This window comes from Aythya marila (assembly GCF_965140915.1).
Source record: "Aythya marila genome assembly, chromosome: 4".
Taxonomy (NCBI): domain Eukaryota; kingdom Metazoa; phylum Chordata; class Aves; order Anseriformes; family Anatidae; genus Aythya; species Aythya marila.
Genome location: NC_139045.1, coordinates 42174301 through 42186620, shown reverse-complemented (window position 1 = coordinate 42186620; position 12320 = coordinate 42174301). Strand labels below are relative to the sequence as shown.

General features: G+C 38.4%; 1 protein-coding gene across 2 annotated transcripts in view; it reads left to right on the top strand.

The window, feature by feature from the left end:
* Positions 1 to 12320, top strand: part of FAT4 (FAT atypical cadherin 4) — a 142308-nt gene that overhangs the window by 72626 nt on the left and 57362 nt on the right. For both annotated transcript variants that reach the window (XM_082759456.1, XM_082759457.1), the window contains exons 2-6: positions 18 to 149; positions 2952 to 3213; positions 5792 to 6142; positions 10399 to 11321; positions 12071 to 12245. In XM_082759456.1, the coding sequence (XP_082615582.1) occupies positions 18 to 149; positions 2952 to 3213; positions 5792 to 6142; positions 10399 to 11321; positions 12071 to 12245 (1843 nt within the window). The remainder of the gene's footprint in view (positions 1 to 17; positions 150 to 2951; positions 3214 to 5791; positions 6143 to 10398; positions 11322 to 12070; positions 12246 to 12320) is intronic.

The following is a 12320-nucleotide window of genomic DNA, read 5'->3' as shown; positions in this document are numbered from 1 at the left end:
ATTCTTCCTCTTTATAGGTGGAAATAACGCTTCAGGATATCAATGACAACCCACCAGTTTTCCCCACAGATATGCTTGATCTGACTGTAGAGGAGAATATAGGAGATGGATCTAAGATAATGCAGCTGACAGCCATGGATGCTGATGAGGTAGGAGCATGGTTTCATATTTGAAGAACTGTACTAAAAATGCAATTCTGGAAATTCATTTCTTTGAGGACACTGCAACTAAGGAGCTGTTAAAAAGCCAGCAAAAGCCTTCTGAGCTACTGATATTAAACAGCCAGTTGGCTTAGCGTGGGATATTGTAGTCTCTTGTATGTGTCAGGCAAGTATATCCAAATATAATTTAATGTATTCATTACTTTTGGAAATTAAGTTATGAGAAAGTTAATCATATTGTTTTTTTCACTTGAAATGATTTTCTTTACACTGGGGAAAGACCTAAAAAGTCAGTATGAGCATGCAAAGAAGCTTGTGTTGTCATTAAAATATAGTGTTACACTTAACAGCAACAAGTAATTCTTGCATTCAAATAATAATGTAATTCAACCCCCTCAGGAGATTTTTTTTTTTTTTTTTTTTTTGTGGTTATTCCTTCTGTGATTGTTAATTGATGTAATGAATCTTGCTTCTACATAGGGATGCACTAAAACACGCCTAGGAATGGTATGAATGATAAGAACTTCTTCTTTCTTTTGTTTTCTGGGAGCAGTCTGATGTACAGACAGAAAGCAGGATTTTGGAAAAGTGCACAATCATAACAAAAGTTGTAACAGTATATATCTTCAGGTTAGGAAGAAGTAAATCTTAAATGGCCACTTTCTGCTGAGATACAGCAAACTGATATCTAAGATTTTAGCAATGTATTACGCTCAAGCCTCTTTTGTGACCATTCCTGCTGTGTTATGCATTTCTGTCTTCTTTTTTCACATGTGCAACCCATATATGTAGCTCAGTAAAATGCGGGTGCCTGAGCATGCTGCCTTTACTACATGCACAGCTGCTTTCAGAATCAAAGGTTTAACTTTAAAAGGGTGACAGAATGCTTAAAAATTATGGTTGAATGGTGTACATGAATCCCTCTTATAACTATGATAATGATTTTCAATGATAGTATTAAGGCAGCAAATTTCAGCCCCTTGTCGGTTATAATAAAATCTTTGTAGAGATCTGAGAGACGATGTAAAGACAGACTCTAGCTGATAGATGTTACTAAGGGCTTTAACAATTACAACAGTTTCTAGAGCTTTGCAAATGCATTTCAGACAGTTGTTGATGGGAAGTTTCTATACAGCTTTGTAATAGGTTTCACAAACCTTTTATTTTGCTTTCCTTCTCACCTAATTGATGTAAAGTTACTAATTTGATTAGGCCAGAATCACATGTAGCTGCTGTTTTAGCTGTGCTCTGTTAGGAGAAGGCTGCCTAGTAAAACAAATTGTGGAGAAACTTGGTCACCTATGAAATCTTAAATTATTATCAGCTGTTTTTGTTAAGCCACACAATAACAGGAAAATGAATTACATACCCCAGGTACACCTGAGCACACAGAGTCTGTGTACACTGAAGCTCTGCGTGCAGCTGTCAGAGGCTGGGCACCTGGAGAAGGGTGTTTTCTTTTGAAATTTCATTTTATCAGTTAGCTCAATCCAGCTCTTTGAAACAAAACTCCAGAGAAAAGGTTTGGCACGAGGTGCTATCGTAAGGCCAGATAACTAATGCTTTCCTCTCATCTCACAGGTATAAGTGAGTATTTATCTCCCTTAATTTGCTTTTTTAGGCAAGAATGTTTGAAACAGCTGTAATTTCTTTCTCCCTGATCTCTTTGATTGGGGTGGTATGTGGTGCCCAAACAGAAGGCGTGGGGGAAATGGCCAGCCGCAGCATTAGTTGCTCACCAAAACACACTGCTGGGCATCACCAGCATGTGGAGCACAAGTGCGCCACTCCAGAGGCTGCCAAATGCCAAACCTTCAGTGCCTATTTCTGATGGGGTGGGGCCAAGGCAAAACACATCGTGTCACTATGTTAGTTAGAGGTTTTTTTTTTGTTTGTTTGTTTTTTTTCCCAGAGTTTTAATTTCAACCTTTAAGGAAAAAGAAAAAAAAATGATTTTTCTGTGTAAAATTACTTTTCCTTCATTTTCTTTTTAACCAAAATGCTCAAAGTGCACATGTATCCCTTTTTTCCCCCTTTATTTCATTTTTTTTTTTCCACAAGGTCAAATGAGATATTTTGTTCAACCCCCAAAGCTAATGTTTTTGGCTTCCAGGGACTGGCAGCACAACCCAAGAGATGAGAACTGTGATTTCAGTGACACATGACTTGTCACTTCAGGGCTGCTTATTCACGGGGATGAATGCATTTCCTTGCATAAATTGACCTTTTGGGGGCTGCTGTATGACACCTGTGCAGTCATTGCTCCCATGAGTTTCTCCTGACCAGAACCTGGTGGAGCTGGTGCTTGGCTCCCTCTTTTTCATGCCTCCCTGTCTTCCTCCTTCCACACCCCACCTCCTGTGACTGAAGGAGGGCAGAGTTGTGCCCACTGGCAACAGGCTCATTTAATTTCACCTTCCAATTTAAAAGAAGAATAAACACTAGTCACTGGTAGAGGAAAGGTGTAGCATTGCCTGCTGATGCTGGCTTGAGGTTAAAACAGGTATTAGAGCTTTGTGGTCTTGGTTGGATGAAACCCTTTTATGAACAGTGGAGCAAAAACTATCCGAACAATCTCGTCATTTCACGTCTCATAAATAAAAACTGTGTGCGTAGGCATCTGTATTGGGGGACTGAAGCTGAGACTGGGCAGGAAGGCTGTTTATTAAAGGAAACTGTTCTGAAAATTTTCGCCAAGTGCAGTTACTGGAACGGTTCTTGCCTTACTGAAAGTTACGATGTGGTTTTCCTGGCAAATAACTTGATTTGACCACTTCTGTTTTTGCTTAGGGAGCCAATGCCCTTGTCACATACACTATTATCAGCGGTGCAGATGATAGCTTCCACATTGACCCTGAGTCAGGAGACCTGATAGCCACCAAGCGCCTGGACCGAGAGCGCCGTTCCAAGTACTCCTTGCTGGTTCGTGCTGATGATGGCCTGCAGTCCTCAGACATGAGAATAAACATCACTGTCAGTGACGTTAATGACCATATCCCCAAGTTCTCCAAACCAGTGTATTCCTTTGATATCCCGGAAGATACCACCCCAGGTAAATAGGAAATGACCCTAAAACTGACTGAAATTTTCTTTTCATCCATCCAGAGGGACTTGAGAAGGAGAAAGAAAACCTCTCTGACTAGTCCAGGAGGCAGCAGTGGTCAAAGGCATCTCTCAGATGGGATGGAGAGACAGAGAGAATCGCATCATGCTGAAAGTCTGCTTGCTAGCAAATCAGTATCACTGGTGCAGTACAATAGGGTAACATTTATTTTGGGGAAATAGAGAAATAGTTGCCACTCAAAACAAAACAAAAAAAAAAAATAAAAGCCAACAACACAAAAACAAACCTTAGTTCCTAGATGCAGAACAGGAATTATGCCTGTATGACAGTGGAAACCTCTGAGTGCTACTATTAAAACAAACAAACAAACAAAACAAAGCAAAAACAGGAAAGTAATAGAGGGAAAAACTTACGGAATGGAAACAATATACTCTTATGGAAAAGATGCAGAGTTGATGCGAGTATTGAATGCATTGCAGATAGGATCACAAAATTGGTTGCCATTGAGCTGCTGATATTTTATACATTGATTTCTCAATAGTATTTCTGACACACACTCAGTTACTAATCCTAACATCATATTTTCTTAATATCGTCTTTGACTCCTACTTTTGACGACTTTTTGTACAAAATGTGACCTTTAGATAATTAATTCCTAGATTCCTAGAATTAACTGCAAACCTTCTGAGTTGCTCATTTCCTCTTTTAAAACTTGTTTCATTTGTGATAGTGGTTTGGTGTTTACAGGTTAGGTTTTAAGCTAGAAACTATTTAGACCAACTAACCAAACAACAACAAAAACTTTTCAAAGCTGTGCTATATATTGTGGGTCAAGATGAGAAATGAATATTTCTCTCAATAAATAGTTTCCAGTATTCTATACAGAGTGCTTTCATAAAAGCAGTATCTGCTTTATTAGTTACTGAAGCATCTTAGAAACTTTTTCTAAAACATAAACAAACAAAGGAGATGTAAATTACATAGTGATAGCTTTGAAGCTTTTATTAGGGCTTAGACTCATGAGTGTGGGAGGCTCAGCTTGGGACAACGGAGATTACCCCCATGCCTCCAGCTTCTGCGCTCTGTCCCACAGTGACAGTTCCAAAATTCAGTGGTGTTTTACGTTAAAGCAGTATACTGTAGTCAGCTGTGCTTCAGGAATTTGGAAGTAATCGAGACAAGACATCTGCGTAGCATTGGGCAGTTTGGTTGCTGATCCCCAGCTATGCTATTCTCTCTTGCCAGTCCTAGTCCTGAGGCTCAGTCTGTTTTAGCAGGAATAACCCTGTAAATGGCGAGCATATTTCCCTCCCTGTTGAGACAAAGCTTCTCTCCTTAATTGCGTATGTGGGGTATAGATCTGTGCCTTATACTGGGCTTAGTGGTGGCAGGCCAGTTGTGTGAAGTCATGCAGAAGGAAGAAACAGTGTGAGGTTTCCCCTCTGAGAGTCTGCTTTCTATCCCAGAGGGTATGCGCAGTGAGTATTCCCCTTCCACTTGCAGCCCAGCAGCTGTGGTTGCAAGTTGCACCTTCCTGGGGCCTCAAAGAGGGTCCTTGCTGTGTTTCCCTACCCCTGTGTGCTGCACAGAGGTTAGCACTGCTCTGATCCTTCTTTGCTGCAGGCCCGCGAGAGGGTTGGTGATCCGATCCGGCTTAGGAACAGCCCTTTTTGCCAATTAGCATGCAATCAGAAATGTTAAAGCATTAGGTAATCAAATGTATGGAAAAGATACCAGAATATTCAGCTAGATTAAACAGAATTGTAGCACTATTCTTCATCCTGATGATAAGCAATTTTTGTTGTCACATTGCTCAAAAATAATTAACTGTGCTAGAGCAAATGTAATTCATCTGGTTCCAGGAAAAAGAAGTTAAATGATTAACTTTCTTGGAAATGAGCTGATCTTAATTATAGTTAGTATTCAATATACTAAAAACTGACACTGAATTTCCAAACTTTAGTAAGATAGGTCAGTCATGTGAATGCAGCTATGCAGAAACGAAAACAATGGCACAAATTCATAAGGAGTTGAATTTCAAAAAACATTGAAGAATGAACCCCTATAAGGTTTCTGGCTTTCTAACCGCAGTTACCCTGCTAAGGCACTTTTTTTCAAAAAGTAGGGCTGGGATTTTTGGTGTGAGTACTGACATTTCAGTTTTCTGCATTTAATAAGAAGTATATAGAAGGTTTCAGAACTTGTGTTTGTCTGTGGAGAGAAAAAGGTCCTTTGAATAGCAGAAAGAAAATACAGAAAAGGAGAACAGCTATTTTTGCCCCAGCTGGTATCTGGAACTGCTCCCATTTAAAGATAAAACCAAATATTGCTGACCATTTCTTGGTGTATTTTTTTTAGTTGCCATTGAAAATAAACATCATACTGAATATTGTTCCTCTCAGCGTTGAAAAAGCTGTCACAAAATTTAGGCATACAATTCTGAGGCTTGAATGTTTACCAACCGACACCTTTTGTTCTACAGAAATGCTTGTTAATGAGCACCCCGTGCCCACGTTGGTGACGTGCCTTTTGTGAGTGACTTGTTTTGCACTCTTATGCTGTGCAGGTTCATTAGTGGCAGCCATCCTAGCCACAGATGATGACTCCGGTATAAATGGAGAAATCACCTACACTGTAAGTGAAGATGATGAAGAGGGTACGTTCTTCCTGAACCCCGTTACTGGAGTCTTCAACCTGACTCGTGCATTGGACTACGAAGTGCAGCAGTATTATATTCTGACCGTCCGTGCAGAAGATGGAGGAGGCCAATCTACTACCATCAGAGTGTACTTCAACATATTGGACATAAATGATAACCCGCCAGTATTCAGCATGGCTTCATACAGTACGTCTTTGATGGAGAACCTGTCTCCTGGGTCTGCTATTCTCAACTTCAGTGTCACAGATGCAGATGATGGTAGGCTTTTCCTTATATTCTGATGATAAATGCATATTTCATGTTAGCAGTGTATTAGCAGATCAAGTAGAAAGGGCAAATTAGGGCTATCCTTAGGACGCCATTGTGTGCTTACAATTACTGCATGCTGTGTAAGTAGAGGTAATTTTCCTCATATTTCACATCAGGTTTAGGAGGGTGGCTTCATATTGCTGTTGTGGCAATGAATTGCAGAGAAGCTGTGTTTTATCTAGAGCAAGTTTCAAGAATTAAGCACCAGCAGACAAATTATGGTGTTCAGGTTGCACATTTAAATAAGACCTAAATGTGCTTTCAGGTTTGTTTTTTATTTAATTTCCTGAACTGTACTATAATTTATAAGTATATCATTAAGAGGATTGTGATCTACAGGGTATGGATAGCAGAGTTTAAAAACTGACTAAAAGAGATCATGGGAAATTTTCTCTTTAAAATAAGCTTTAATTTGGGGATTATTTATGACATCTAGAAGGTGTTAATGTGTTGGAGTGCTAAAGATACGATCTTTATAGCTTGCTTAAGCATTTTGCCATATAATTTATGCCCAAACAAGAATAATTGCAGAATATGGTCATAAAATACATAAAAGTGATTCCGTAACATACTGCATATTAAGTGTCCATAGACATTACTCAGAGTGACTTAATACAAAGTTATTTATAGCACTCACACTGACTTACAGGTGACGGATATTTTGTGACAAATTAAGCAAACTTTTCTCTCAACTGGAGGCTCAGGAAACCCTGTAATGTCTTATACTGAAATGTGGGCTTCAAGAACAAAGCATATACATGCTTCAAGGAACCCCAGTTTATGTATGTATAACAACAGAGCTCATCAAGATTGTTCAATGAAACATTTTTTTCCTCAGGAAATGCTTTGTTCAAACTCGGACATTTTTGTGGGAACATTCAAGTGCTGATGGATAGTGCTTTCAGTGATAAAGGGTTGTACAACTATTTTTGAGATCAAACTGAGAAAGTGAGAGAGAGAAGTTTCCATAAGATAAGCCAGCAAACTAGAAATTAGACCTTCATGATATTGGCTGTTCTTGTATGGATCTCTTCTTCATCACTCTTGTCAAAGATTTATTTTTTTGTAAGCTAACTATATATTGGAGGAGGAATTTGTACTTGCATCTACATATACAGGGAAGTTATTGCTCCTTCAGGCATGTAGAGAAATGGGTTTGTGTCTCATCTCTCCCCTCTTATAGATTGTCTTTTCCTCTCCGAATATTTTTGACTTCATCACAATATAAAGTGGGTAGAAAATGAAGAAGGAAAAAAACAACTGCAAACCCTAACAACCAAACAAGGAAAAAGAAAAAGTTTTAAAAAATTAGGATTATGATGCTTGGCTTCAAACATTTTTGACAGTTAATTTCACTTAGCCATTATGGGTCTGTTTTCCTTTTTTCTTGCACCTCATACATTATTTTCCATCTGCATGCAATGGATGTGATCTGTCATAGCACTGACGTATCATTTTACATTCATCATGCACTCAATTAGGAAGGAAGTAAATGAGCATTTGAGGAGCAATGCCATGAAAAGTAAGACAGATATCTTGCCTCTTACGTTTTCTGTCACACTGACTTTTCTAACAGGCTGGATTTAAAATTTAATAGGGCAGAAATTTCATTCCAAGAACATGCCAGGCTGAACTGCAACCCCAACAGAACTGCAACTTTAGCAAATGTGGTCATCTATTTATGTTTTTGTTTGAAGCCCCAAACCTTTTATCCTGTGTTTTCTTGAATTTATCTGGAGTACAGAAATAACCAGTATTATACTGCACTGCATGTGATTCAGACAGTGCATACAAATATGATTTCATTGATTATGTTACATGATCCCCAAATAGCTCTGAAAACACATTGTTTCCTAATGAGATATACCTGTTGCTTTAGGATAAACACTGATGAACAAATTCACTGTGATTGTGAAACAGCTTCCACTGTCATTTTCTTGTTTGACACACCACTGGGATTTATGTCAGCTTGAACCATACAAATCCATAGTAAACATCAGCTCATCTACAGAACAATAAATGACTCGGTTTCCTTAGATACATTCATTTTGAGACTCATATATTTATATATATATATATATTTCCATATGTAATTAACAGAAAAATCAGTGTTTCTTCTTGGGACAAAGCACACATGTCAGTTTGTTAAAATTTTTCTGATGGCAAAAGCTGTCAAATTTCCCTTTTAGACTAGGAAGTGAGACTCTATAGCATACCTATAGACTATAGGTATTTTTATTTATGGAAAATAAATAAAAAAGTAGGATTTTTTTTTTTTTGTCTCATTAAATAAAGAAAAATAGAAACAAGATCTTTAAAAGACCATCATGGAAACTGGTGGCTTCATGTCTGAGCTGTTACTCAGAGTTTTACTGTATTAACACTGGAATGAAATAAGCCTAAACCTAAGAAAAGAGGATGCCCCTACATTCACCATAAGAAAAATCCAGCTCCTAACCTGGAGAGAGAGGGTGGATGAGGTACATAATTCCAGATTTGTGTGCTGTTTGAAACAGAATAGTTCAAGTGGCAGTCCCAGCTCCAGTGATATTTAGGAAAATCTCCTTCTGCTTCAGGAGAACCACAATTTAATCTATATAAACATTAGCAATGTTAAGACCTATGAGAATACAGGACAAGGAATGAGAAGTTACATGGAGGTGAGATAAAGAATAAGTAGTAAATTTAGTAGGAATACACCACCATAGAATACAATGAAAAAAATGTATTTAAAAATAGTAAAAAAAAAATTTTATTCTTTAAGATCTAATTCCTACCCATTTCCAAAGTCAGTCGTCAAAATCTTGAATTGCCAGAAAGTACTTTACTGAAATCAAAGACTTCTATAATTGATCATTTTAAAGTACAACTGAACAAAAAATAGAATAGTACTACATTTTCACAGTAATTCACTTGGTCAAAGTAACATAGAAACACTAATATCTGGCATACAAGTGTATTTTTTTTAAATTGTATTAAAATATTTTGTCTTTCATGTTTGGTTCTATTTACTTTTTAATTAAGTTTCTACAAGAGAAGAAGAGAAAGATGCCGATTAGAGTAGCCACTCTAAAAGGCAAGTAGGACTAGAGTTCCCAAGTCTGAGCTTAGTAAACACCATTGATTAAAAAATCAAATACAGGGGTAATTTTGATACCTAAACAGTTCAGTTGGAGGGAAAAGAGCTCCTGAGTAAAAATGACTAAATGCACAATGAAGTAATCAGCTGCTTAATCAGGTGGCTTGGTTTCTTTGCAAGAAAACGTGAGTTTGAGGGGTAAATGAGTAGTGAACATTTTGTTAATCTGCTAATCATAAATCACATTTTTCATGACCCAAAACAAGAAGAAAAAATCAAAATTAATTAAAATATTAATAACATGAATGTATACTATATTTAAAAGTGTGTATATATGTAATATATAATTTTTTTGACTGTATGGCATATTTAGGGACATTTTGTAGCCTTGTCAAGACTCACAATGCATTTCCCTTACCAAAATTATAAATCACTCCCTGACCATAATTGCTAGTTATGTTTCAGTCATAAGATGAAGGCTGTTCATCTGGTATTTTTGAACACTATTCCATGTATGGTAAGCATACCTCTCCACTGTATTCACTCTTGGCCTGCTCCATCGAGGCATGGCAGTTTCTGTTTTTTTGTTTGTTTTTAATTGGGTGGAAGAATTCATAAAATAATTAAATCAATGATAACTTTGTAGCCTAGAAATGGGAAGAAAGGAGCAAAAAGACTGTTCTGTAAGAAGCAGAGCTTTTGGGGCTTGGTTTCTGAAAGAAAACACTTTAAATCCTTTGTCCATAACCATCATAGATGGAACAAAGTACACATGTTCTCACCACGTGGCTCCTGCTGAAAGAAGTACAGAGACAAGCTCTGATGGCCATTCCCTCAGTGGGCTCTAGTAGGGCACTAATTAGTGCCCTAATTAGTTCCCTCTAATTAGCAACATCCTTCCCTGTCTCTCTTCAACTCATGTCAGAATTTAATTATTTCAAAGGCTTCTGTTCCACCATGAAACTCGCCTGAAATTAGCTGATGGATTCAAAAATGATGATGGGGAAGCTGAACAGGCAGCATGATCATATAATCCTTATTTAGATAGGAAATGAGGCTAGAAACATTTATATCTAGTTCAGTGAAATTAAATCATGCTCTTACCTTTTTTCTCCCACTCCACCAGGCCCCAACTCGCAGCTGTCCTTCAGCATCACCTCTGGGGACAGCGCAGGACATTTTGGCATCGACAGCAGCGGGGTGCTGAGCATCCAACAGCCTCTGGATCGGGAAAGCCAGTCTTTCTATAACCTTGTCGTGCAAGTCCATGACATGGCCCCTCTTCCGGCCTCCAGGTACACAAGCACAGCCCAGGTTTCAATTATTCTGCTAGACGTGAACGACAGCCCACCCAGCTTTATCTCTCCGAAGCTGACCTACATCCCAGAGAACACACCGATAGATACGGTTGTGTTCAAAGCACAGGCAACTGACCCTGACAGCGGTCCAAACAGCTACATTGAGTACAGTCTGCTTAGGCCTTTGGGAAACAAATTCAGCATTGGCACTATCGATGGGGAAGTCAGGCTAACTGGGGAGCTTGACAGAGAAGCTGTGTCCAACTACACATTGACCGTGGTGGCTACAGACAAGGGTCAGCCATCCCTTTCTTCATCTACAGATGTGGTAGTTATAGTCCTCGACATTAATGATAACAACCCCCTTTTTGCACAAAAGCTTTATAAAGTAGAGGTGGGAGAAAATACTTTAACGGGGACAGATTTAATCCAGGTGCTTGCTACCGATGGAGATGAGGGTACAAACGGGCAAGTCCGCTATGCCATCGTGAGTGGAGATACCAATAATGAGTTTCGCATCGACTCTGTGACGGGAGTGATAACAGTTGCTAAGCCTTTGGACAGAGAGAAGAAGCCCTCCTATACATTGACTGTTCAATCCTCCGATCGTGGAAGCAGCCCAAGGACTGACACCACAGCAGTCAATATTATTCTGAAGGATGTCAATGATTATGTTCCCACATTTGAGCTTTCTCCATACTCTGTGAATGTCCCTGAGAATTTAGAGACACTTCCCAAAGTCATTCTTCAGGTGAGTACGTTCAACAAATAAATATGTGTTTGCTACAATTATTAGTGAGCCCTACGATATGTTGTTAATATGTAGTGTCTTTCCTCCACAATTAAAAAAAAATAAAATAAAAAATTGAAAAGTTCTCTTTTGGCTGTAATCTAATATGAATTGTTTGTTGTTTTGTTTTCCTTTTTGTTTGTTAGTTGTTTTTTACCAAAATTTTATATTAGGCTTTGAAGGGTCTTTTTGCGTCATTTTTTTCACCTGACCTATCTTCCTATGTACACTGGGACTTTAAGAGTTTAGTATATTCCCTCATCTCAGGCTCAACTTTGATGCAACAGGTCTCTCAATCTGATCATTGCCTACATAGGATGAGGCTCTGATCCAAATGTTGAAAGAGCACTAAATGGATTCAGACGGCAGGACATGCAGTGCTTTCTTTGATACTCAGCCCAGCCTATACCAAATCATCTGCGGTTTTCACTATATCCCAACGCAGCCTTTACTATGTTTATGCTAGAGAAAAATAAGTAATTAACTATTTAAAAATTTTCAAACAACGCTTTTGAGTCCATCACCACTGTGTTAAGTCATTTTACAATTACAGCTAGTTTATAATAGCCCTTAAGGCACTGGGTTTAAATCAGTCCATTAATTTGGATTAATGTCATAGAGAATACTTTTTCCTTCCCAGTAAAATTGTACAGACCCTGCATTTACCAGATACTGATATTTCTCCCCATATCTTTGTGTTGCTATTGTAGGTTGTAGCAAGGGACGATGATCAAGGCCTAAACAGCAAGCTTACCTATGTTCTCGTGGGTGGAAATGAAGAAGGAGCCTTTATTCTCTCAGCCAGTGGAGAGCTCCGCTTGGTGCAGAGCCTGGACCGAGAAACGAAGGAGCAGTATGTTTTACTCATCACCGCTGCTGATTCAGGTAAAATGTGCAATCTCTTCTGGTTAAATCTTGTATCACTTGAAAACGTTGTGTTCTGGGTGTAAAAGAAATACT